Below are 26253 nucleotides of genomic sequence, written 5' to 3'. Positions count from 1 at the left end.
CCCAAAGTTCTCTCCGGACATATCTAACTCAGGGAGGTCAGTCTCCTCAGTCACCGCCTCACCCTCATCACCGACAAGGTCGCACAGTGGGAACTCCTCCACCTGAGACTTCATCAGGGATTCTTGTCCAAGGACCTGGCTTTTCTCCACACTACTTAGTCCAGTTCCCTTCCCCCACAAGTCCCAAATAAGGAAAAATCACAGCCTAATATGACGGAGTGTATCAGGTCCTTCACTACCCCGACTTCATGGGACTGGGCCCCACAGTCTGTCCCTACTATCACTGTGGCCACGAGATAGTCCTTGGCGTCACCATGGATGCACCGAACGCCCACAGTTTTGGAAGGGATCAGCTGGTGGGGAAGGGTAGCTCTGATCAAGGTCACCAGACTCCCGGAGTCCAACAGCCCAAGCACTTTTACTCCATTAACGGACACTGCACACACCTGCTGCCCATCACCGGATCGACAGTCCAGGCTACAGGCTGGATAGGCATAATAGGAGACCCGTCTGCCTAGGCTGCAGTCCTTGGGCTCAGGGGATATTTGACACCTGGTGGCTATGTGTCTAGGGTTGTGACACCGCCAACAGACTATATCTTTAACAACAGTCCTAATGGCACCTTCAGTGGGAGTGGGACATCCCCCAGTGGTGGCTCTAGACCCCTTCCGTGCTGAACCCGCCCCCTTTTGGGTATCCCATTATGGAGAAATGACTTCATCCAGTTTCCCGAGGGATCTCTCAACTACCTGGTACCTCTCTACCAGGCCAAACATCTGCGAGTGAGGGGGTTTGTCGCTAGCATGCGCCCAGTGATGAATTCGCTGGGCTCTCACTGCCATATTTACTCCCAGGCGTGCTAAGATCTATGTCTTTAGCTTGGGATACTCCTTAGCATCTTGCAGCGCTAAGTCAAAATATGCCTTTTGGGGTTCACCCGATAAATATGGCACCAGAACCTCTGCCCACTGTCCTGGTGGAAGTTTTTCCCGATCAGCCACCCTCTCAAAAACAGTCAGAAATGCTTCTACATAATCCCCAGGGGTCATCTTCTGCATGGCCCGCCTTACCGCCTTCCTGACGTGAGAATCATCACTCGGCCCTGGGGTGGGGCAGCCGCCCTGCTCTGGATGGCGTCCGCCAGAAGCTGTATCTGCAGTTGCCCCTCCTGCTAGTGCTGTTGCTGTGACTTTTGCTGCAACTGGATTTGCTGAAGCAACAGTTTGGTCGTCTCCTGGTGCTGCTGCTGCATGCTCTGCTGGGCCTGCAGGTGTTGCTGCTGCATGGTCTACTGGCTCTGGACCAGGTGCTTAAAGAGCTCCTCCATGCTGAAGGACTTCTCTGGCTGGCTGTCAGCCTTCACCCAGGACATCCACCGTCTTTGTGGCAGGTACACGTGTTCCTGGAATCCTGCATGCACTCTCACACCAACTGTGGCAAGACGACTCGCTCGGCTCTCCCAGAGGCAGACTCAGGACACACGTTCTAAGGATACCTTTCTGCTGGTTTATCATCTGGCATAAACTCATGCAGGGTTCCACAGGAAAAATAAACAAGACCACTCTGGGTTAAACAGGAAAACAAGAACAAAATATAGCTCAGTCCATAGGTGAGCGTGTTTCACCCGCTCTCGGTAGCATAAACTGCACATGCAAAGTCCTTGTAAAAAGCTCTGCAGCTTCCACAACACTGTCTGGAGACTTCACTCTCCAGACCACACTCCAGAGAAAAAAAAAGGGACTGAGCTTTCACACAGTGCTCAGCCACACCCTGAGGGGAGGTAGGGGGAATGGCGTCCGGCCCTCTTTGCCATTTCCATAAAACCGCACACCCTTTAACAGAGTAAACCCACCAGCATATAATATGCTGCCAGAAACAAAGTAGGTCTTAGTTCACACAGGAGAGCATCCTGAGTAACACATACCTCCCCTCACATATAAAACCAGTGACACTGTCACAATACCTTATTAAAGGGGTATTCTGGGCTGAGAACACTGTGTGACTGCAGACTGCGAGATCATGACATTCCCATGGATTCGTCGTGCGAGTGGGCAGTCACATGACCCCATTAATGCAATTTTCATACTTGGGGTAATGTGCCGACTAGACTCCTGCGTTTCTATCAATGTTCGAATAAAAGACAAGCATAGGAGAATCTAGTGTTAGGCAGTGGCACGAGTGAAAGACTGCTATGGTAATGTAATTTTAGGGCATCATTGCAACTGACATTATAAGGCATGCAATTAATTTCAGGTAGTAGCGATTGTGTCAATTCTACACACAGTATGGATTCGATCTGCTTTCCTTGCCATTGATATTTCTGTCTTGGTGGCAGACATTCCCTTGATGTTCTTCCCATGTCCAATGCCAATATCTCAGTAGGACTATTCTCTTTTTATTTCATTGATGGTCAAAGTGGCCAGGTATGTTACAGCGCACCTGTCAGCAGGATTGTGCTCAGTAAATTACATACACTGTCAGGTGGGTGACATTACACTGATTAAAATGATACCTTGGTTGATGAATTCCATCTTGTGGTTCTTGTTTAATCTTTACTTTCAGTTTGGAGATAATGATATGCTTGTGCTTCGCGGCAGCCTGGGGGGCGCTCTATCTGGTGCTCTGCTTACATATTCATCTGTATGCTCTTATGACAGCTCACCGTGCCTTCACTGACCAGACTCCTATTTTACATAATGCATCTAGTAGTGTGGGGCTTAGTTTTTGGAAAACATGGTAGCAAAGATTAAATAGTAATCTATGCAAAATAAATGCAAGCCAAATTGAATTGGGTTAATCTTTATTCAGATTTACTGGTCTTCAGACTGTACAACTGTGGCAGTAATCTGAGTGATAGCTGTAGCAGATATTTGAGTACTTTCTGCCAGAGATCTAGAAATAAAATACTTGTTTGATTTGCGTTATGCAAACTCCACTTGTGAACATATCATAAGTGTATGATCATTGCCCATTTATTGATGACATTTTTGTAACTGTTTCATATATTTGAACAGGAATTTTAATAACCCATGCATACACATGTTGCAAAAGCAACCTCTTTGTTTTAAAGATGAGATAATGTTCTTTTTCATGTACTAGACTGGAATTTGGTAAATTATATTCTGCATAATTGTTCTGCAGTTGTTAAGCTTCGCTTATTTATTTTTGCATATGTCTCCAGTCTGCATGGCTCATAAATTATATACATAAATAAAATAAACATTTACATTGTTCATACTTATTTTCAACTTAGTGATAAAGTCTTACATTTTATTCTCTAGAAGCATCTATGCATAAATGTTCTGCTTGCAGTATAGCATCAAGTCTGTGTTTAAAAGTAAGCATAGTAGTACACTCTTCATCTACTCTTCCACAAATTAAAAAAATTCAGTTGACCTTAAAAGGAAACTATCTAACTTTTAAGCTCGAGCTATGTGGAATTGAGCTGGAGTTAGGGTAAAACAATATGGTTGCATTTTTCAATGTTTGCAATAAATCAAGTGGTTTCTTCAAATTTAACACTATTAATGACTACTGCAGCCTCATAATCATTTAACTTCTTCATGACAAGCGCACTTAGTACTACGTAGAGCATGCTTTGGCTGTTATAACCTGCTGCAAACATGATGTAAAGCCAGGAACTAAGGCCCATCGGACCGGACCAAAAGCATTTACATACAGTGCGAGGGAAAATGAAAAGGTATTTTGGTGGTATACAAGGGGAGTAAGAGTATGATGGAACAGTGTGCAGCAACTAACAGAATGGTTATTAACAATGGGAAATGCAAAGTCCTACATCTGGGCAAGAAAACTGAAAAAATCATATACAGAATTGGAGGAATAGGGCTAAGCAAGAGTACATGTGAAAAAGACTTAGGTATACTAATAGATCATAGACTGAACATGAGTCAACAGTGTGATGCAGCAGCAAAAAAGGGAAGCACAATTCTGTGTTGCATTAATAGAAGCATATAGTCTAGATCACGTGAAGTAATTATCCCCCTCTACTCCTCTTTGGTCAGACCTCATCTAGAATACTGTGTCTAGTTCTGGGCACCTCATCTTAAAAAAGACATGAAGGAGCTGGAGCAAGTTCAGAGAAGAGCGAACAAAATGATAGGTCTCCAAACAATGTCCTAGAGGATTTGGGAATGTTTAGCTTGAAAAAGAGAAGACTGGGAGGAGACTTAATAGCTGTCTACAAATATCTCAAGGGCTGTCACACTGTAGAAGGATCAGCTTTATTCTCATTTGCACAATGAAAGACTAGAAGCAATGGGATGAAACTGAATGGGAGGAGACACAGATTAGATATTAGAAAAAACTTTTTGCCAGTGAGGGTGATCAATGAGTGGAACAGGCTGCCACGAGAGGTGGTGAGTTCCCCTTCAATGGAAGTCTTCAAACAGAGGCTGGACAAACATCTGTCTGAGATGGTTTAGTGAATCCTGCATTGAGCCCAGACCAGATGACCCTGGAGGTCCCCTACAACTCTAACATTCTATGATTCTATGGGCACATTTGTGTAATGCAGTACAGGCACTCAGAAAGGTGGTGGCATTGGTTAGCACTAACAAACTGGTGACAGGTTCCCTCTAATGTTCATAGAGGTACACTTGAAAGAATAGATTGCAAGATCAAAGTCAAAGAAACACTCGCTACATTAACAGGATGAGGCAGAAAGATGAAGCTATCACCAACCGCCACCAGATTCCTGAGAAAGCAGATGGTCAAAAACCATTACGTGATTGCAAAACTCCTGAAGCAAGACTTAGTGGGAGCAGGCACTGAGGTTACAGTTTGCACAGTAAGGTGCATAGTAAATGCTGACGTCAACAATACATATACCTCTACTGACCCAAAAGAACAAGAAAATTCTACTCCAGTATAATGAAAATCATATAAATAATTCACTGAGGTTATTGGATTCTGTTATGTGAATTGATGGCGAAAAATTGGAAATTTTCTGGCTTATGAATTGGTGGAGGAGTTAGAATGAACTGATGTAGTTAGAATGTCTCAAGAAAGTTCCAATGAAACATCATAATTCACAAACATAGTATGTAAATAATTCAATGATGCCCACTAACGTGTAGCGACTCAAAATAGTATATATGAAAGGAGAACAGAGAGTCCATGCTACTAAACATAAAAAATATAGTTTATTGCACAAATAGTTAAAAACAGATAACACACATAATATGGGCAATAATGAAGAATAGACCCAATATCAGGGCCGATCGTGCCACTTATCACTGAGCAAAGACAAATGGGTTAGTAGCCTCAAATAAAGAACACCACTCCTGCTAGAAAAAAAGAACTAGCATAATGAATCTGCATAGTAAACACAGAAGTAATATGCCCTATCACATGTGTGATGAGGAGATCAAGCAATGTTATAGACTTGCTGCCAATTCTTAGGGAGAAAAGATGAACATGAGGTCGTACAAATGGTATTGTAAATGTTCATTGCATAGATAAATTAAACCATGAAGTTAGGTCATAAGTCCCTAAAAACAAGCTCCAAGTGTGCGGAAATCATGCAACATGCTGTGATTTCACTAAAGGCACAAAGAAAACACATGGGAGTGTGAAAAAGTCAATATATAGGATAATAATTACCCATTGTTCTGAGTGATAGTAGCACACCAGTCCAGTTACCCCAACGCGTGTTTCGCGGTGTTTGCTTCCTCAGGGGTATAGTGAAACTCATATAAATATCCACTGAGGTTATTGGATTCTGTTATGTGAATTGATGGTGAAAAATTGGAAATTTTCTGACTTATGGATTGGTAGAGGAGTTAAAATGAACTTGTATAGTTAGAATGTAGCAAGTTCTAAAAAGAACAGCCTTCCTACAGTGAAGCAAGGCTGTGGTTTGGTGATGCTTTTGAACTGCTGTGCTTCCTCTGGCACTAGAATCCTGCAACGTGTGGAGGGTAACGTGTACTTAATCAAGTATCAGGAAGTTGTAAGAGGAAGTGAAGTTTGGGTGTCATTGGACTTTCCAAAAGGACAATAATCTCAAGCATGCTTCAAAATTCACCAAGTCTTGGTTTCAGAAGTCCTGGAATATTCTAGATTGGCTGTGAAAACAGTAGAAAATCTCAGGTGTGATTTAAAGAAGGTGGTTGCAGCACACAAACCCAAGAATATAAGTGATCTAGAAACCAGTGCTCATTAGGAATAGGCTAAGATTCCTCAGTAACTCTCTGGCTGCACATCCCATTTGCAGCAGGTCATAACAGCCAAAGGGTTCTTTATTAAAACTTTGAATTTGGAGAAACCACGTTATATTAGTTGCATTGAGCTATTCATATTATTCTTGTTTGATTGGTTTATTGTAAATAGCAGAAAGTTTGTAAATTATACTAATATACCTACTTTGCAATGGCGATTGAAACATTTTTATTGCAACACTACATCTGGATCAGCTTCTCACGTAAAACTCATGGGTCACATAACAATTACCTCTCCCCCCCAAAAATAACAACTGGTGGGGTCATAGCACCACTGAATAGTTTGCCCCTAGTGACATCCCTCAGTGTTCTCATCCAGTACAATAATCCTTTCCTGACATCCACATGTCATGATGCCTCACAACACAGACAACACAGTATGATGACTCATGATGCTCCTCTATATAGTATGATGTTCCAACTGTTGTTCCCGTTTTGCAACTAGAGTTTCCCCATATGCACAATAAAATGCCTCCAAGGTGCTCCCAGACACACATTCTGATGCCCTCACAGTGTCACCTATACACATAATAATGCCCCATGGTTTTCCCAAGCACACTATAATGCCCACACTGTGTCACCTACTAGAATATGTTGGCACTACTGTGTGTTCCAGCACAGTACAATGCTCCCAATGTGTGCTCAGCACTGCATGGTGCTCCCAATGTGTCTCCCAACACAGGATTATGCCACCAGTATTGTCTAACATAGTATAGTGTCCAGACTGAGTCCCCCAAAACAGTGTGACACTTTCAATGTGCCACAAATATAGAATGGTGTACTAAAATGTAACCCTGCTCCCACAATGCACTATTCCAGTCTGTGCTGTGTACAGACTGAGACTCAATATAGCAGGTGCAATCGAGTGAGATTATTGCACCTGCTGCACTTGTACTTCGAAACACAGGCTGAATGGTGGAGCAAGGAGCTGAGGGCTCCCTGCCTCACAATTGTATTCAACATTGTATTCATGCATTATGTGGACAAAGTTATCATGGAAATTGAGACACTCCATAGCAACCGCGTGGTCTGCTACAATTAGCGTTATGTCACAAATCTGGATACATCGGTAAATCTGGATATTTTTCTAGACGTCATGCACACATGGCTGAGCACCATAGAGCAAAATTGTACAACTGCATGTGCTGCTTTACTACTGTTAGGTGCCATGCGTACAAAGAAATTTTCCTCCAAGTAGCAATAGCCCAATGCATACCTCATTTGATGGCACATGCCGTTGAAATACCTTTGTATGTCACTGAATGACCTTATTATGTCACTGAATGAAATTAAGGTCATAATGACATAGATTAGAGTCCCTATGGATCTTTGTTGGTGTATTCCATACAAAATGCAGCCAAAATATAGTTGTGTCCATGAGGCTATGCTATGAATACTAAAACCAAAAAGCTTATAAGTGATGATGAGTATTTAAATACAAAAAATACCGCAAATATAATTACACTTGTCTTTCAGTTTGTGTTTTTCTGCATTAAACATGAGAATATTTCTCACTAGATACTAGATACTGATTATCTTTTGAATATTCGGATTCACATTTCCAAGAAAAAGTAAGCATAGTTTATACTTATAAATGTAGCATTATCTGACCATAATAATGTCACCATGTCATACAGTACAGACCAAAAGTTTGGACACACCTTCTCATTTAAAGATTTTTTTGTATTTTCATGACTTTGATAATTGTACATTCACACTAAAGGCATCAAAACTATGAATTAACACATGTGGAATTATATACTTAACAAAAAAGTGTGAAACAACTGAAAATATGTCTTATATTCTAGGTTCTTCAAAGTAGCCACCTTTTGTTTTGATGACTGCTTTGCACACTCTTGTCATTCTCTTGATGAGCTTCAAGAGGTAGTCACCGGAAATGGTTTTCACTTCACAGGTGTGCCCTGTCAGGTTTAATAAGTGGGATTTCTTGCCTTATAAATGGGGTTAGGACCATCAGTTGTGTTGTGCAGAAGTCAGGTGGATACACAGCTGATAGTCCTGCTGAATAGACTGTTAGAATTTGTATTAAGGCAAGAAAAAAGCAGCCAAGTAAAGAAAAACGAGTGGCCATCATTACTTTAAGAAATGAAGGTCAGTCAGTCCGAAAAATTGGGCAAACTTTGAAAGTGTCCCCAAGTGCAGTTGCAAAAACCATCAAGCGCTACAAAGAAAATGGCTCACATGAGGACCGCCCCAGGAAAGGAAGACTAAGAGTCACCTCTGCTTCTGAGGATAAGTTTATCCGAGTCACCAGCCTCAGAAATCGCAGGTTAACAGCAGCTCAGATTAGAGACCAAGTCAATGCCACACAGAGTTCTAGCAGCAGAGACATCTCTACAACAACTGTTAAGACGAGACTTTGTGCAGCCGGCCTTCATGGTAAAATAGCTGCTAGGAAACCACTGCTAAGGACAGGCAACAAGCAGAAGAGACTTGTTTGGGCTAAAGAACACAAGGAATGGACATTAGACCAGTGGAAATCTGTGCTTTGGTCTGATGAGTCCAAATTTGAGATCTTTGGTTCCAACCACCGTGTCTTTGTGCGACGCAGAAAAGGTGAACGGATGGACTCTACATGCCTGGTTCCCACCGTGAAGCATGAAGGAGGAGGTGTGATGGCGTGGGGGTGCTTTGCTGGTGACACTGTTGGGGATTTATTCAAAACTGAAGGCATACTGAACCAGCATGGCTACCACAGCATCTTGCAGCAGCATACTACTCCATCCGGTTTGCGTTTAGTTGGACCATCATTTATTTTTCAACAGGACAATGACCCCAAACACACCTCCAGGCTGTGTAAGGGCTATTTGACCAAGAGGGAGAGTGATGGGGTGCTACGCCAAAAGGTGGCTACTTTGAAGAGCCTAGAATATAAGACATATTTTCAGTTGTTTCACACTTTTTTGTTAAGTATATAATTCCACATGTGTTAATTCATAGTTTTGATGCCTTCAGTGTGAATGTACAATTTTCATAGTCATGAAAATACAGAAAAATCTTTAAATGAGAAGGTGTGTCCAAACATTTGGTCTTTACTGTACGTGAACAATTATATTATTATAGAACTCTAATATTGGCAAAAAATATGCATTTACAAGTATAATACAATTTGGCAGGGATCTGCACACAGGCAGTCAGGGCAATGCCTGCCTGTAGTCATAATCCTAAATCATTTCTTGATCAGAGATTGTTTGTTTTTCATTGTTGATATAAATTTCCTTTGGGATTCAGTGATTAGCCTTAATGTATCCCAGCATTGACACATTGGCCTCTATCTGTATTAGTCAGATTAGTTAATCTCTGATTATTTTACATTTCCAAAACAGTTATTATCTGGCTTTCTATTAAATTGTTCCATGTGCAGTGGATACGGAAAGTATTCAGACCCCTTAAATTTTTCACTCTTTGTTTCATTGCAGCCATTTGGTAAATTCTAAAAAGTTCATTTTTTTCTCATTAATGTACACTCTGTACCCCATTTTGACTGAAAAAAAGCAGAAATGTAGACATTTTTGCAAATTTATTTAAAAAGAAAAACTGAAATATCACATGGTCATAAGTATTCAGACCCTTTGCTCAGTATTGACTAGAAGCACCCTTTTGAGCTATTACAGCCATGAGTCTTCTTGGGAATGATGCAACAAGTTTTTCACACCTGGATTTGGGGATCCTCTGCCATTCTTCCTTGCAGATCCTCTCCAGTTCCGTCAGGTTGGATGGTGACCGTTGGTGGACAGCCATTTTCAGGTCTCTCCAGAGATGCTCAATTGGGTTTAGGTCACAGCTCTAGCTGGGTCATTCAAGTATGGTCACAGAGTTGTTCTGAAGCCACTCCTTTGTTATTTTAGCTGTGTGCTTAGGGTCATTGTCTTGTGGGAAGGTGAACCTTCGGCCAAGTCTGAGGTTAAGAGCACTCTGGAAGAGGTTTTCATGCAGGATATCTCTGTACTTGGCCGCATTCATTTTTCCTTCAATTGCAACCAGTTGCCCTGTCCCTGCAGCTGAAAAACACCCCCATAGTATGATGCTGCCACCACCATGTTTCACTGTTGGGATTGTATTCAGCAGGTGATGAGCAGTGCCTGGTTTTCTCCACACATACCACTGAGAATTATCACCAAAAAGTTCTATCTTCATCTCATCAGGCCAGAGAATCTTATTTCTTATAGTCTGGGAGTCCTTCATGTGTTTTTGTGCAAACTCTATGTGGGCTTTCATATGTCTTGCACTGAGGAGAGGCTTCCATCGGGCCACTCTGCCATAAATGCCCGACTGGTGGAGGGCTGCAGTGATATTTGACTTTGTGGAACTTTCTCCCATCTCCCTACTGCATCTCTGGAGCTCAGCCACAGTGATCTTGGGGTTCTTCTTTACCTCTCTCATCAGGGCTCTTCTCCCACGATTGCTCAGTTTGGCTGGACAGCCAGGTCTAAGAAGACTTCTGGTGGTCCCAAACTTCTTCCATTCAAGGATTATGGAGGCCACTGTGCTCTTAGGAACCTTGAGTACTGCAGAAATTCTTTTGTAACCTTGGCCAGATCTGTGCCTTGCCACAATTCTGTCTCTGAGTTCCTTGTGCAGTTCCTTTGAGCTCATGATTCTCATTTGGTCTGACATGCACTGTGAGCTGTGAGGTCTTATATAGACAGGTGTGTGCCTTTCCAAATCAAGTCCTATCAGTTTAATTAAACACAGCTGGACTCCAATGAAGGACTAGAACCATATCAAGGAGTATCACAAGGAAATGGTCAGCATGTGACTTAAATATGAGTGTCTGAGCAAAGGGTCTGAATACTTATGACCATGTGATATTTCAGTTTTTCTTTTTTAATAAATTTGCAAAAATTTCTACATTTCTGTTTTTTTTCAATCAAGATGGGGTGCAGAATGTACTTTAATGAGAAAAAAATGAACTTTTTAGAATTTACCAATGCTGCAATGAAACATAGAGTGAAAAATGTAGGGGTCTGAATACTTTCCATACCCACTGTATGTGTTATTTATTACTTTTTTTACTTCCACTAGGAAGCCAAATTATCCTATCAACATGCTAGAAAAATTGATGGGTGAAACATGGCATGAGTAATTCTTATGAAAGTTGATGTCATCTTGTCAGCTGGACATTTTTCTTTTAGGATGCAGTCACCCAGAAATCAACTGGTATTGCTGGAAGAATTGCTGGGTATTGCTAGGTAGCTAAATGTGCAGCGTACCATGGTGCCCATTACAATAAATGGGGAACCATGTAATACAGTACCACATTGAGCCATTCACAGTGAAGGACAAACGGACAATAATGGGACAATCCATTTCATTTTCATTGTTGAATACCAATACCATGTTCCAAAGTATTATTAGTGTTATCATAGGCTATCATTATCATTATGTGACCTGACAGCTCTCTAGACTTATCTGTTTTGGTGAAAAAAGAGAAACCTTTTATTTCCCATTGAAAAAAAAATGCTGGAAGGCTATTTCTTAGAACTCTGTATTGTGATGTGTCTATGTTATTCCTCCAGGAAATGTAAATAAATTCACAACTAGACTTAACCATTCCCTTAGTTAATAGGATTGTCCCTACACAGTCTGATGGGATTAGCACTGAATAAAGAGAGAGTATGTAAAGACCACACACAAGGAGACAAGGGGAACAAGGGGAATTGTAACAGCCACTTTTCATTTTATTTATATACTTTATTTCAAAGATGAATAACAGAAGAGTGGAAAAATGCAGAGTTCTAAGGCAGACTTGTCAGGTCCTCTTTAACTATTTAAGTAATCCTTAAATATTAAACTATGATAAAAACAAGAGTGTATTTATACATTGTGGTAGAATAAAAACCCCAATTCCATGGTAGTGTATTTCTTCAGAATGTGAGGAAACATTCTTGAATTACACATACTGCACCATAGACAGTAAGAGAAAGACTCTACCGCCTTGGGGCTTTCATATGGCAATTTTACTGGTACATGTGCTGTAATATTGGATTGTTGAGCTGATTGCATTTAAGTATATTATCCCATTCCCCTATGTCGCACTAATATGGATTAAAGAAGTTGAAATATGAGCGGCGAGACAGGGAGTTGTGCTGTGATGTTCTGAGGATAGGGATTGCTATACTGTATATACATTACTGTGCAAAAGTTGTAGGCAGGTGTGGAAAATGGATGCAAAGTAAGAATGATTTAAAAAAAATAGTTGTGTTAATAGTTTATTTTTTATCAATAAACATAATGCAAAGTGAAGAAATCTAAATCACATCAATATTTGGTGTAGCCACCTTTTTGCCTTCAAAACAGCAGCAAAACATCAATTCTTCTAAGTACACTTGCAGGCAGTTTTTGAAAGATCTTGGCAAGAAAGTTGAACCAAACATCTTGGAGAATTAACCACAGATATTCTGTTGATGTAGGCTTGGACAGATCATTCTGTCTGAAAAATGCATTCAGATACTTATCAATCATGTAATAGCATCAGGGAGGCATCTGATTGTCTCCAAATTGAATCTCCAGCAGGACAACAATCCTAAACATACAGCCAATATCATCAAGAGCTATCTTCAGCTTAAAGAACAAGCACTCCTGGAAATTATGTTATGGCCCCTACAGAGCCCCGATCTCTTTTATTCATTCACTTTGCATTGTGTTAATTGATAAAAATAAACTATTAACATTTCTAGTTTTCAAAGTATTCTTACAGCATTTTATCCACAAGTGCCTAAAACTTTTGAACAGTACTGTATTTTGGTTTGTTGTTATTGGTCATTTGCCTGTATAAGAGGTGACATCTCATTTCTTTTTCCCATCTTGTAGCAAAGAGAAAAGCTAATGTGGTACAATGAAGAACAAGGTTTCTACAAAGTACGAAGAGTCTTGAGAAGTAAGCTGCTGCACTATTGATGAATGTAATGCTGGAGAAGTGGGGTTCCAAGGTCTTTTATACGTGATTGGTACTAGTTATATTACCTTGGTAGTAGAGCAGCCCACACGGGGTGACATTAGGCCTAGTGTGTTGGTGGAGAAAGGAGGCTCTCTGCAGAGACATTTTTTGTGAGAGATGCAGGTTGAGAGTCACGATGAAACTTAGAGCTAAAACATGTATACAGTTAGGGGTGCAAGAAAAAAAGTGATTCAGGAAAAAGCAAAACCAAAGGTCCTAAGATGGAAAAATTGCCTCTACTGTTTCATGGACTGTTTGTTGAAGTCAGTGCAACTTCTATTGACAAGGAAAAGAAACATGTTTGAGAAAGCAAATGGATATAGTGCTCAGAAAAACATATACATAACAAGTGACATATCATCTCACCACTAGTGATGGGCGAACCCGTGGATGTTCAGGTCTAACGGGTTCGGCCGAACATTTTAAAATAGTTTGGTTCGAGTACCAGAAAGGTACCCGAAGTCGAACCCAAACCCGGACCCCATGCATATGAATGTGGGTTCCGAAAATCTATTGTTTCCCATGCTGTCATCTGCATGACAGTGCGGGAAACATTAGCTCTAATCGGTGGGAAGATTGTTACCGCCGGTCAGAGCGCTACGGTTCCCACGCTGTCAGATGAGATGTCAGATGTAAAAGGTTACCGCCGGTCACAGGCATCGGCTGATAAGAGTAATACTCTCATTATCCTACACCAGACAAGGCTGATAAGAGTATTGATCAGCCAACGCCTGTGCAATAAATAAATATATACTGGCTGGTTATCAAAAATAGAGAGGTCCCCACGCTGTATTTTTTAAATATTTAAAGAAATAATTGAAAAAAACAGCATGGGGTCCCCCCCATTTTTGATAACTAGCCAAGCTAAAGCAGACAGCTGGGGGCTGGTATTCTCAGACTGGGAAGAGGCCATGGATATTTTTGATAATCAGCTAATATAAAGCTGACAGCTGGGGGCTGCAGACCGCAGCTGTTGGTTTTGCCTGTGCTGGTTACCAAGAATAGAAGAGACCCCACATCATTTTTCTTAAATTTATTTATTTATTGCAAAGGTGCTGGTTGATGAATACTCTCATCAGCCTTGCCTGCGAACTTACCGCCAATCAGAGCCACCGGTCTTTCTAGCTCTGTCACATAGATGACAGCATGGGAAACACCCAATCTTTAGGCTGCCGAACCCGAACAGTAACATGGACTTCCTGAAGAAATCCCTGTTCGGGGTCCATGCATGGACACTAGATGACACTTTACTGTTCGGGTTCACCCATCATTACTCACCACCATAAGGAGAAATGCAACATATCTCTGGCATCAAGTGGACGTCACACATAGAAAAAAAATTGCAAAACCTGTAAAAAAATATAGACTTTATTTAATTTCCATTACACTATAATAGTTATAAAAAACATATGAGGAATAGGAAGCACATATGACTGCCTAAGTAGGCTTTCTATTCCTCATACTGCCTAAGTAGCAATCATACGTGCTTTCTATTCTTCATACTGCCTAAATAGGCAGTCACATGTGCTTTCGATTCCTCATTCCTCTTTTATAACTATTTTATTGAGCTGGAAATGAAATAAGATATACTTTACCTTTTTTATGGTGCAATCTTTTTTCTACTTGTTATGTTCAGAAAAATATTTTGTATAAAAAACATTTTGTATAAAAAGTGTTACTGCTGTAAATAGGAACCAAATAAATGCTTTTTTAAACTAAATATTAAATCTTGCTTTGGAACAATTCTGGTTCACCTTTTCTTTGAACTTTGTACTCTTATGATGATCCTCTGTTATTCCTCTTAAAAAATGATAACTATATTGACTACTGGGTGTTAACAGTCCAATCAGTTATGTCAGTGTCAGATTGTGTATTTAAGGGGAACAATAATACTCAGTTGTCAATTTACAGCAGATTTATACATTTTGTTAAGAAAAATAATATTGGAACAATACAATACCGAGTTATAAAGACATAGTCCCCAATTCATCATTTGCATTTTTTAAGTCTACGTCCTTTTATGTCTTGAGGTATTAGTTGCCATTTTTGGTGCTATATTCATCAAGTCAGGTCATGCGATTCATGAATTTGGTGCAAAGTAAAAAATGGGCTTAAATCCTGTCTTGAACCACTTTAGCTGCCAAAAGTCACAATTTGGCGCCTAAGTGTACACTACACTAGGGAAAGACTGGAGTGAAATTACGCCAAATTTTGTGACTTTTTAAAAAGTCACAATTAATAAATCAGGCAATAACACCGATAAACTCCGCCACAAAGCGGAACACAAAAAACAGACTAACACATATAAGATAGATTAAAAAAAAAGGCGCAAATTGAATAACGAATAGGGAGCAAACAAAAAAAAGGCACAAACCACAAAAAAATAGACAAAAAAAAGACGCCAAAGCAATGATGAATAGGGGCCTCATGCTGGTTTTTTTAGCCGGTGTCAAAGCTGTAAAGACAATTACAAGGAATAAACACTCTTGCCAACAGTTAACATAAAAAAATAACCCACACAGAGTAACATACCGAGGTAGTAGCCCTCCATGTGATAAATTTCAAGCTGTAATATATTACACTGAAGGTCCGAAGTGAACAGAAATACAGGAGTAGATCAGCAGGAATACATGAAGTTTTCAGTAATAAAATGGCTGCATCATATAATAAACATAATAGAAGAGAATCCATGTTTTCTAACTCACATAGATCCTCTAGTATTATTATTTCACTGGGAAACTAAGTATTTACTAAAACAAATATGTCAGTATAGCTGACAGATCTGAAAAAAGTGCTTGTGTTGCTTAAAGAAATCTGGGGTTCAGACTAATTTGAGAGACACAGACGAAGAGTCACTGCTTACTGATCACTCTGTATGATAACTGAGAGGGCCAAAAAGCATAATCCTATTTACCTCTTGTCCTGCAATAATCTATATAATCAGTGCTGGACAGGCAAATTAATGTAAATGCATTAATTTTCCTATCACAGCCAGAAAACAGAGAGAGCCCGCAGGCTTACCGGTTGAGGTTTTTAACCGTTTCATAACCGATGATGAGTTTATCTGTCATTGATGGATATTTTGGTGCTTAATAGCCCTAAGCATCCAACACATAAAACATGTTTTATTTTTTTTTGTACCCAGAATTGTGGCAATAAAAACTACAACCTGACATGCAAAAAAATAAACCATTGTATGGCTACATAAAAAAGTAAAAAATATATTGCTCTGAGAATGTGATAACACAAGCAAAACAAAAAATCCCTGCTATGTATGAAAGACTCAATATAGCCCCCTCATTAAGGGTTTAAACCCTTTGTACTCATTGTCCCAGTTACCCACCAGGGATCTAGCTTCTTCTTACAGTAATATTTTTTTTAAAACTTTTCCACAAAACCACAGTGTGATATACAAAGTCCTTCTCCTTCATACAGTTTTTCTCTAACACACAGTAGAAACTGGTTCAGCCAAGGAAAATAATGGCATGTTTTTTAAACTATTGCCGTCAATGGGTCTGGAGAAGGTTTTTGTGCAAATATCTTTGCCCTCTGAAAAAATTGTGAAATCTAAAAAGTGAATTTGTTCATTGCTAACATTCCTGGGTAATCTTAAACTCAGAATTAATCTTGGTTAATCACTCCACCTAGTGACAGAAGAAATGTCCAACCTGATTATCTTGCACTACTTCAGTGCTGAATCACCTTGATAATGGGAGTGGTAGTCTCTCACTGTGAGAGAGCAGTAGCATCTATAGCTTGCCGATGCTACTGCGCACGCGCGGGCGCCATTTTGCTACAGGACAAAGAAACTTGCCTGCAGCAATATGGCCCCCGCAGCCAGCGCTTGCGCAGTAGCATTTCTCGGTTGCCGAGAGATGCTACTTCGCATGCACGGCACCATATTGCTGCACCCAAATTCTTTTTCCAAAAGCAAAATGACACCCGTGCATGCGCAGTAGCATCTCTCGGCAACCAAAAGATGCTACTGCGCATGTGCGGGCGCCGGTGGCCATTTTGGCACATGTAAATTTCACATTGGACTCGTTAAAGAGTTGATTGTGACTTGTAGGATTGCTACTTCCAATAGGTGGCGCTATAGAATACAAGTCCTCTTTTTCTCTGAAGAGGCAATTTGCACATTGGAAGAGAAATTACAAAGACATAATTTATAATAGTAGGCCGGTCACTGAAAGCAGTGATCTATAAGAGGCCAGAGATAGGAACACATAATGAGAGCACCAGTTACAGACCCTCCCTAATGTCCCGCCCCAGAGCACGAGCATATCATTATGGCAGAACTGAAAATAAAGATTATAAGAGAACCACTGTACGGATTTCATCAACAAAGGTATCATTTTACTCAGTGTAATGTTGCCCACCTGACAGTGTATGTGGTTTACTAAGCACAATCCTGCTGACAGGTGCGCTTTAATACCTCTCAGTACTAATTCTGCTACTAAATCAAAATCTTCAAACCAAGGTTTGCGTGTCACAGTAATTGTGCTTTTTGTATTGTGAGACGGGCAATAGAAGACCCATACAAGCCACCCAAGTACCACTGCTGGTTATCACTGGTTACCATTCATTTTCCCCTAGCCAGATAAGTTGAAGTCACTTGGACATTAAAGGAAATCTGTCAGCATGTTTTTGCTATGTAATCTGAAGACAGCATGCTGTAGGTGTTAAAACTAGGGATGATCGTGGAAGTTCGGGCTCGGCATCCGAACTTTAATCCAAAGTTCGGTTTGGGCACCCGAACTTGACCCGCGCTTGAATCCAAACGCGAACCTCATATAAGTCAATGGGGACCCGAATTTTGGTGCTGTAAAATGGTCATAGTATGGGCTAGGGAGCTGCAAAATGAAGCAAAATGGGGGTAAGAGCAGGATAATAGCCCTGCAAACAAATGTGGGCTGGAAAATTAATTAAAGTAACAGAGAATAAAAACAATAAAAAATAATAATCTTGAACCAGGAGGTGGAGGTCGAAGTGTAGGCATGAAACAGTGTAGTTTACTATACTTGTTAATAAATAACTAAATGAAAAAAATGCAGAGACCCAACAGAGTAAAGGGATTGTCGTGGGACATCCATTTGGACTACGGCGGACTGGTGTAAGGTTTATATTTTAATAAATGGGTGAAAAAATGAAATTGTTGGGGAGTTTTTTTCAAATAAAGATTTTTTTTCTGTTTTTTTTCTCTTTCTACTTATTGGGATAGACAACTCTCTATTACTAACCCGTTGACTTGATGTCAGCGGACATTATACAGCTGACATCAACCCCACAATCCCATTACTCCGATTGCCACTGCACAAGGACAATTTGGAAAAGCCAAGGCTAAGCACCAAAATTGATGCATCTAATGGATGCACCATCTCTGGGGTGGCTGAGAGCAGGCCTTAGCTGGTTAATAAAAATAGGGGGAACCCCACATAATTTTTTTAGGGTCGCCCCATTTTTAAGAACCAGCTAAGGAGAAGCAGACAGCTGGAGGATAATATTAATAGGCTGGGAAGGGCCATGGATATTGGCCCCTTCCCAGCATAATAAGACCAGCTCACAGCTGTCTGCTTTTCCATGGCTTAGCCTCCGCTCTTCCCACTTGCCCTGTGGCGGTGGCAAGTGGGGTAATAGGGTTGAGGTTCATGTCAGACTTAAATTGGCAGCTGACATCAAGCCCAGGGGTTAGTAATGGAAAGGTGTCTATAAGACGCCCCCACTACTAATCCCATAGTAAAATTTGGGAAATAAAGACACAGCCAGATAAAAATCCTTCATTTGAAATAAAAAAAACACACTTATACTTTTTTATTTAAAAATAATAAACAACAAAAATACTCACATGAAGCCCATTACCCTGAAGCCCTGGTCTCCTGTAAAAAACAACCATATCCCTCACCTGTCTGACGTGTTGAAATAATCCACAGTGTCCCACACAAATCTCACTTGTAGAACAGTCACATCAGCAGATGTGATTGCTTTACAGGACAGCTGGCTACTCACTGACACAGGAGTGTAATCGCTCCTGTGTCAGTGTATAGCGCTGAGCTTCCGTGAGAGAGATCACAAGAGTTCATCAGCTGATGAGCCCTGGAGACTTCACTTATGGCACCACCGCTGTGTGAGAATTTTCTCACGCAGCGGCAGTGTAATAAGTGAGGTCACCCGAGCTCATCAACTGATGAACTCATGTGACATCACTCACATCAGCTGCGGGAGTGATCACACTCCTGTCAGTGTATTTCCGGCTGCTGAATAGAGCAGTCACATCTCCCGATGTGACTGTTCTACAAGTGACGTCACCGTGGGACTCTCTGGATTACAGCAGATAGGTGAGTATAATGGAGGTTTATTATTTTTTCTTTTTACAAGTGACATTGGCATCGGGGATTAGGCGTTAAGGTGAGTATATGGTGTTTTTTTTTACAGGGTCCAAGGGCATCGGGGATTAGGTGTAGGTTAATATAATGTGTTTTTTATTTTTATTTGAATATTTATTTATTCATTTTAACTTTTTTTTTTACTTGGAGCACATGCGCTGGCTGTTGACAAACTACTCCTCCAATCAGCAGCACCTGCGCTCGCTGTTTACAATGACAGCAGGCACCAGCTGTTGGCGGTCGTAGTCTCATAAGCCGATGCCTGTGACCCGCAGTAAGCTTTTTACTGCCGGTCACAGTCACAGCTGCGGGATCACGCTGACATCTGACATCGAGATCCCGCAGCTCTCTTACCGGCAATGTTACCGGCCATCAGAGCCCCTGTTTCCCACACGGTCACATAGATGTCTGGGTTCGGTTGCCCGAACACATGCTTTTTTGGCTGTTCGCCAAAAGTCGATGAACACGAATATCAAAAGGTTCGCTCATCTCTACTCTTCTGTCTCTCTGCCTTCTCCTCACCCATTGGCCGCCTGCTGTCAGTGACCTGTCAGTCAAAGTTTTCAGTTGTGTCTTTAATTATTCTGTGAGTTTAGACCTTTAAGAGGTTATCCTCTTTCAGACACTGCTCTACCCCAGCCACAGTTTGTTAAAATTAACAGCGCTGTACTCACCTTCCCCATGATAACAAACTGCGCTGTACTTACCTCCCCCCTGTCCAATTACTAGACATCAAAAACAGCAGTGTAGACTCGCCGGTGGACCCGGGGAAGGTAGCTAAGTATAGCGCTGTTTGTTATTTTTTTAATAGACTTCAACCTGAGCAGAACATTGTCTGAAAAGAGACAACGCCTTTAATATTTTAATTCTTACCTCATCTTTCAATACATCATCCAAATCTTTACATATATTTCTCTTTTCATCACAGCAAATATCTTGGGTTTATTGCAGTTATGTTGAGTTTAAGTTAGATCTTCTTGCCCTAGTTCCCCTTCTTCTAAACCTCTTTTCATTTTTACTCTTCTTGTTGTTCCTTACTCTGTTGTTTGTATTTATGTTTTCACTGAATGAAAAAACCCTTTAGGTGTTTCCAATATTGCAAATCTATTTTGTGTTTGTGTGTTGTTGTGTTATGTTTCCCCTTTCCCTGAGGCATTTTTCCATTTTTTTTAATGCTTTCTCATCATTTCTATGATGTTGTTTATCCCTATCTTGATAGCCTGAGTTTCTTTATTTTATTAGGTGATTGTGTTGCCCTGTAGCAATGTGTGTTATTGTATGGATGATTGTCTTTGGTCTTGTATGGTGTTTTTAACAGACTATAATTATTTCCATTCCCACTTTTATGTAATTTCCTTTCTTTTTTCTTGATGCAATGTTGTTCTTTTGCTATAATGAAACATGGTATATCTTAGGTAAACCTAATGTGAAAATAACCTACATCCAACATTGATTTTATGATATGGATGTTGTTATCTTCCAGAATTAAGAAGCAATTTTAAAGCTACCCTCCAGCCCAAGTATAAAAGTTGGTCTATACACAACTGCTCTCCTTTAGATCTCTACTGCAATTTCCAAGTGCTAGGACCATTTTCCGGTGCTCAATATGACTGCTTTTGGTGTGCAGTGGAAATTTCAAACCACACATCCCCACACATCCACTGTTAATGTCTGCAGGGGTCAACACAGCATCATCAGTAATGGTTCATCCTGGGCAACGTAGGAGTTGTACAGACTTTCCACGATGCTCCCATCAGACTAATGTGGCCATTTTGGAGAAAGAGAAAACAACTCATGAACTTGGAATCAGCAGCAACAGGGATCAAATGATGGGTAACAGGTATGGGGTCTATGCATTAGTTGTGTGTAGGCAAATTGTGTATCTGAGCTGGAGGGTTGCTTTAAATGAAGTCATCTCTATATTTTGTGTTGGAATCACACCACTGACTTTCCAGTATATATCCTCCTTTGGATACCAGAAACTATTGGTAGTCCTAGACTTCACTAATGTCATTTCTTTAGTAAACATTAGATATATTTTTACAATTTTAGCTAGATTTTCCCTTTAAAAGAATCTTCCACTGATACGTTGTAGATATGAATGTCTGCTATTTCTGCTAGAGTCACCACCAGGGGACACTTAGAACCTTACTGCCTATAGAGGTATCTGTGATTTCAAAAAAAGTTTTTTCTTTAAATTCACTCTAGTGATGCAGTCATAATATTTTTTTCTTGAACAATGTGGCAAATGACTATCGTTTTTTGCTAAGAAAAAATTGTAGTGGTAATTTATGAGCAGTTCTAGGGGGACTTTCATTTTGGAAATCAGAGTTGATAGTCACTTAAAAACATAATTATTATCATTATTATAATAATTATATCATTATTACTTTTCTGACAGATCAGGTTGAATTTATATCTTCTCTTTCTCATTGTTCATTGCATGCATAACCTTTTGCGCCTTACACTTCATGACATTTACAACCAATTTATATATTTCTATTTGTCAATATCCATTTGTGTTTTATTATTTTTTAGAAAAATCCATTACCATGATAAGAAGAGGGGGTCTAGCATGAGAGAATCCAGGAAAATATCACTGGGCACATGATGTCTGAAGCCACTAAGGACTCGGTGTAAGTTACTCCAATATATTTCCTGATTGTCTAATGAATTTGTTTGTGTGAAATTTCAAAATTCATCTGAAATGAAATGTATTCTATTAAATTTTATTTCATTTTCTACTTTAATGGGACATTATGAACTCAATTTATAACATTTGATCAATGTGGTAAAAATGGCCAAAGAAAGTTGATGCAGAACTAAGTTTGATATTTTTAATGTTCACTGATACTTTACTGACTAATAGGCCAATCTGTCCCATTGGAAGGAATATATATACAGTCATATGAAAAAGTTTGGGCACCCCTATTAATCTTAAGCTTAATGTTTTATAAAAATTGGTGTTTTTGCAACAGCTATTTCAGTTTGATATATGTAATAACTGTCGGACACAGTAACGTTTCTGCCTTGAAATGAGGTTTATTGTACTAACAGAAAATGTGCAATCTGCATTCAAACAAAATTTGAGAGGGGCATAAGTATGGGCACCCTTATCATTTTCTTGTTTTAAATGCTCCTACTTACTTTTTACTGACTTACTAAAGCACTTTTTTTGGTTTTGTAACCTCATTGAGCTTTAAACTTCATAGCCAGGAGTATGCAATCATGAGAAAAGCTACTTAAAGTGGCCACTTGCAAGTTGTTCTCCTGTTTGAATCTCCTCTGAAGAGTGGCATCATGGGCTCCTCAAAACAACTGTCAAATGATCTGAAAACAAAGATTATTCAACATAGTTGTTCAGGGGAAGGATACAAAAAGCTGTCTCAGAGATTTAACCTGTCAGTTTCCACTGTGAGGAACATAGTAAGGAAATGGAAGAACACAGTGACAGTTTTTGTTAAGGTCAGAAGTGGCAGGCCAAGAAAAACATCAGAAAAGCAGAGAAGAAGAATGGTGAGATCAGTCAAGGACAATCCTCAGACCACCTCCAGAGAGCTGCAGCATCAACTTGCTGCAGATGGTGTCACTGTGCATCGGTCAACTATACAACGCATTTTGCACAAGGAGAAGCTGTATGGGAGAGTGATGCGAAAGAAGCCGTTTCTGAAAGCACGCCACAAACAGAGTCGGCTGAGGTATGCAAAAGCACATTTGGAGAAGCCAATTTCTTTTTGGAATAAGGTCCTGTGGACTGATGAAACCAAGATTGAGTTGTTTGGTCATACAAAAAGGCGTTATGCATGGCGGCAAAAAACCACAGCATTCCAAGAAAAACACTTGCTACCCACAGTAAAATTTGGTGCAGGTTCCATCATGCTTTGGGGCTGTGTGGCCAATGCCGGCACCGGGAATCTTGTTAAAGTTGAGGGACGCATGGATTCCACTCAGTATCAGCAGATTCTTGACAATAATGTTCAAGAATCAGTGACAAAGTTGAAGTTACGCAGGGGATGGATCTTTCAGCAAGACAATGATCCAAAACACCGCTCCAAATCTACTCAGGCATTCATGCAGAGGAACAATTACAATGTTCTGGAATGGCCATCCCAGTCCCCAGACCTGAATATCATTGAACATCTGTGGGATCATTTGAAGAGGGCTGTCCATGCTCGGCGACCATCAAACTTAACTGAACTGGAATTGTTTTGTAAAGAGGAATGGTCAAAAATACCTTCATCCAGGATCCAGGAACTCATTAAAAGCTACAGGAAGCGACTAGAGGCTGTTATTTTTGCAAAAGGAGGATCTACTAAATATTAATGTCACTTTTCTGGTGAGGTGCCCATACTTATGCACCTGTCAAATTTTGTTTGAATGCAGATTGCACATTTTCTGTTAGTACAATAAACCTCATTTCAAGGCAGAAACATTACTGTGTCCAACAGTTATTACATATATTAAACTGAAATAGCTGTTGCAAAAACACCAATTTTTATAAAACATTAAGCTTAAGATTAATAGGGGTACCCAAACTTTTTCATATAACTGTATAAATGTGTGTGTAGATGTATTGTTCATCTATATCTATATCTATATCTATATCTATATATATATATATATATATATATATATACAGTACAGACCAAAAGTTTGGACACACCTTCTCATTTAAAGATTTTTCTGTATTTTCATGACTATGAAAATTGTACATTCACACTGAAGGCATCAAAACTATGAATTAACACATGTGGAATTATATACTTAACAAAAAAGTGTGAAACAACTGAAAATATGTCTTATATTCTAGGTTCTTCAAAGTAGCCACCTTTTGCTTAGATGACTAATTTGCACACTCTTGGCATTCTCTTGATGAGCCTCAAGAGGTAGTCACCGGAAATGGTCTTCCAACAATTTTGAAGGAGTTCCCAGAGATGCTTAGCACTTGTTAGCCCTTTTGCCTTCACTCTGTGGTCCATCTCACCTCAAACCATCTCGATTGGGTTCAGGTCTGGTAACTGTGGAGGCCAGGTCATCTGGCGTAGCACCCCATCACTCTCCTTCTTGGTCAAATAGCCCTTACACAGCCTGGAGGTGTGTTTGGGGTCATTGTCCTGTTGAAAAATAAATGATGGTCCAACTAAACGCAAACCGGATGGAATAGCATGCTGCTACAAGATGCTGTGGTAGCCATGCTGGTTCAGTATGCCTTCAATTTTGAATAAATCCCCAACAGTGTCACCAGCAAAGCACCCCCACACCATCACACCTCCTCCTCCATGCTTCACGGTGGGAACCAGGCATGTAGAGTCCATCCGTTCACCTTTTCTGCGTCGCACAAAGACACGGTGGTTGGAACCAAAGATCTCAAATTTGGACTCATCAGACCAAAGCACAGATTTCCACTGGTCTAATGTCCATTCCTTGTGTTCTTTAGCCCAAACAAGTCTCTTCTGCTTGTTGCCTGTCCTTAGCAGTGGTTTCCTAGCAGCTATTTTACCATGAAGGCCTGCTGCACAAAGTCTCCTCTTAACAGTTGTTGTAGAGATGTGTCTGCTGCTAGAACTCTGTGTGGCATTGACCTGGTCTCTAATCTGAGCTGCTGTCAACCTGCAATTTCTGAGGCTAGTGACTCGGATAAACTTATCCTCAGAAGCAGAGGTGACTCTTGGTCTTCCTTTCCTGGGGCGGTCCTCATGTGAGCCAGTTTCTTTGTAGCGCTTGATGGTTTTTGCAACTGCACTTGGGGACACTTTCAAACTTTGCCCAATTTTTTGGACTGACTGACCTTCATTTCTTAAAGTAATGATGGCCACTCGTTTTTCTTTACTTAGCTGCTTTTTTCTTGCCATAATACAAATTCTAACAGTCTATTCAGTAGGACTATCAGCTGTGTATCCACCAGACTTCTGCACAACACAACTGATGGTCCCAACCCCATTTATAAGGCAAGAAATCCCACTTATTAAACCTGACAGGGCGCACCTGTGAAGTGAAAAACATTTCCGATGACTACCTCTTGAAACTCATCAAGAGAATGCCAAGAGTGTGCAAAGCAGTCATCAAAGCAAAAGGTGGCTACTTTGAAGAACCTAGAATATAAGACATATTTTCAGCTGTTTCACACTTTTTTGTTAAGCATATAATTCCACATGTGTTAATTCATAGTTTTGATGCCTTCAGTGTGAATGTACAATTTTCAAAGTCATGAAAATACAGAAAAATCTTTAAATGAGATGGTGTGTCCAAACTTTTGGTCTGTACTGTATATATATATATATATATATATATATATATATATATATGCAGGTTGGAGGCCCAGGGCCTTCAAAATACCTCTTTAGAGCTTTGATTATATATTGTTATTTTTTTCAGGAGCTCAAAAATAGTTTATATATTAAATTCCATAGACAATGCTTATCTATTATTTATTCTCATCTACTCTTGTTGTCTGTCTTTTAACTTAGCTTCATTAGGGCAGAGCTGTATGACATGGCTATAGTTTATCTACAGAAATCAGAGGTAATCCAAGCTACAAAGCTCACAGATGGACATAAAAAAATGTCACAGATAAAGAAGTAGTCTTACAAATACCAGGTTAGATTACCGATGCACTAGCAGGACGCAACAGACCCTCAGGAAAAAGACGGGTGCAGCACAATTGCAAAAT

The 26253-nt window shown here is 40.1% G+C and overlaps 1 protein-coding gene across 6 annotated transcripts in view; it reads left to right on the top strand.

Annotated features, from left to right (window-relative positions):
* The window catches only part of NPY2R (neuropeptide Y receptor Y2), a 96542-nt gene that overhangs the window by 64557 nt on the left and 5732 nt on the right, over window positions 1-26253 (top strand). For 3 of the 6 annotated variants that reach the window (XM_073645059.1, XM_073645031.1, XM_073645068.1), the window contains one exon: window positions 22122-22219. In XM_073645059.1, coding sequence (XP_073501160.1) covers window positions 22191-22219 — 29 coding nt within the window. In that variant the 5' untranslated portion in view covers window positions 22122-22190. Of the gene's footprint in view, window positions 1-13073; window positions 13141-21273; window positions 21424-22121; window positions 22220-26253 lie in introns of those variants that run through there. The other 3 variants (XM_073645049.1, XM_073645040.1, XM_073645077.1) reach the window with 2 other exon arrangements.

Source organism: Phyllobates terribilis, unplaced genomic scaffold, assembly GCF_046119375.1.
Source record: "Phyllobates terribilis strain yellow unplaced genomic scaffold, ASM4611937v1 Scaffold_1__5_contigs__length_1240528914, whole genome shotgun sequence".
NCBI lineage: Eukaryota > Metazoa > Chordata > Amphibia > Anura > Dendrobatidae > Phyllobates > Phyllobates terribilis.
The sequence above is the reverse complement of the archived record's forward strand: the minus strand, read 5'-3'. Positions and strand labels throughout refer to the sequence as shown.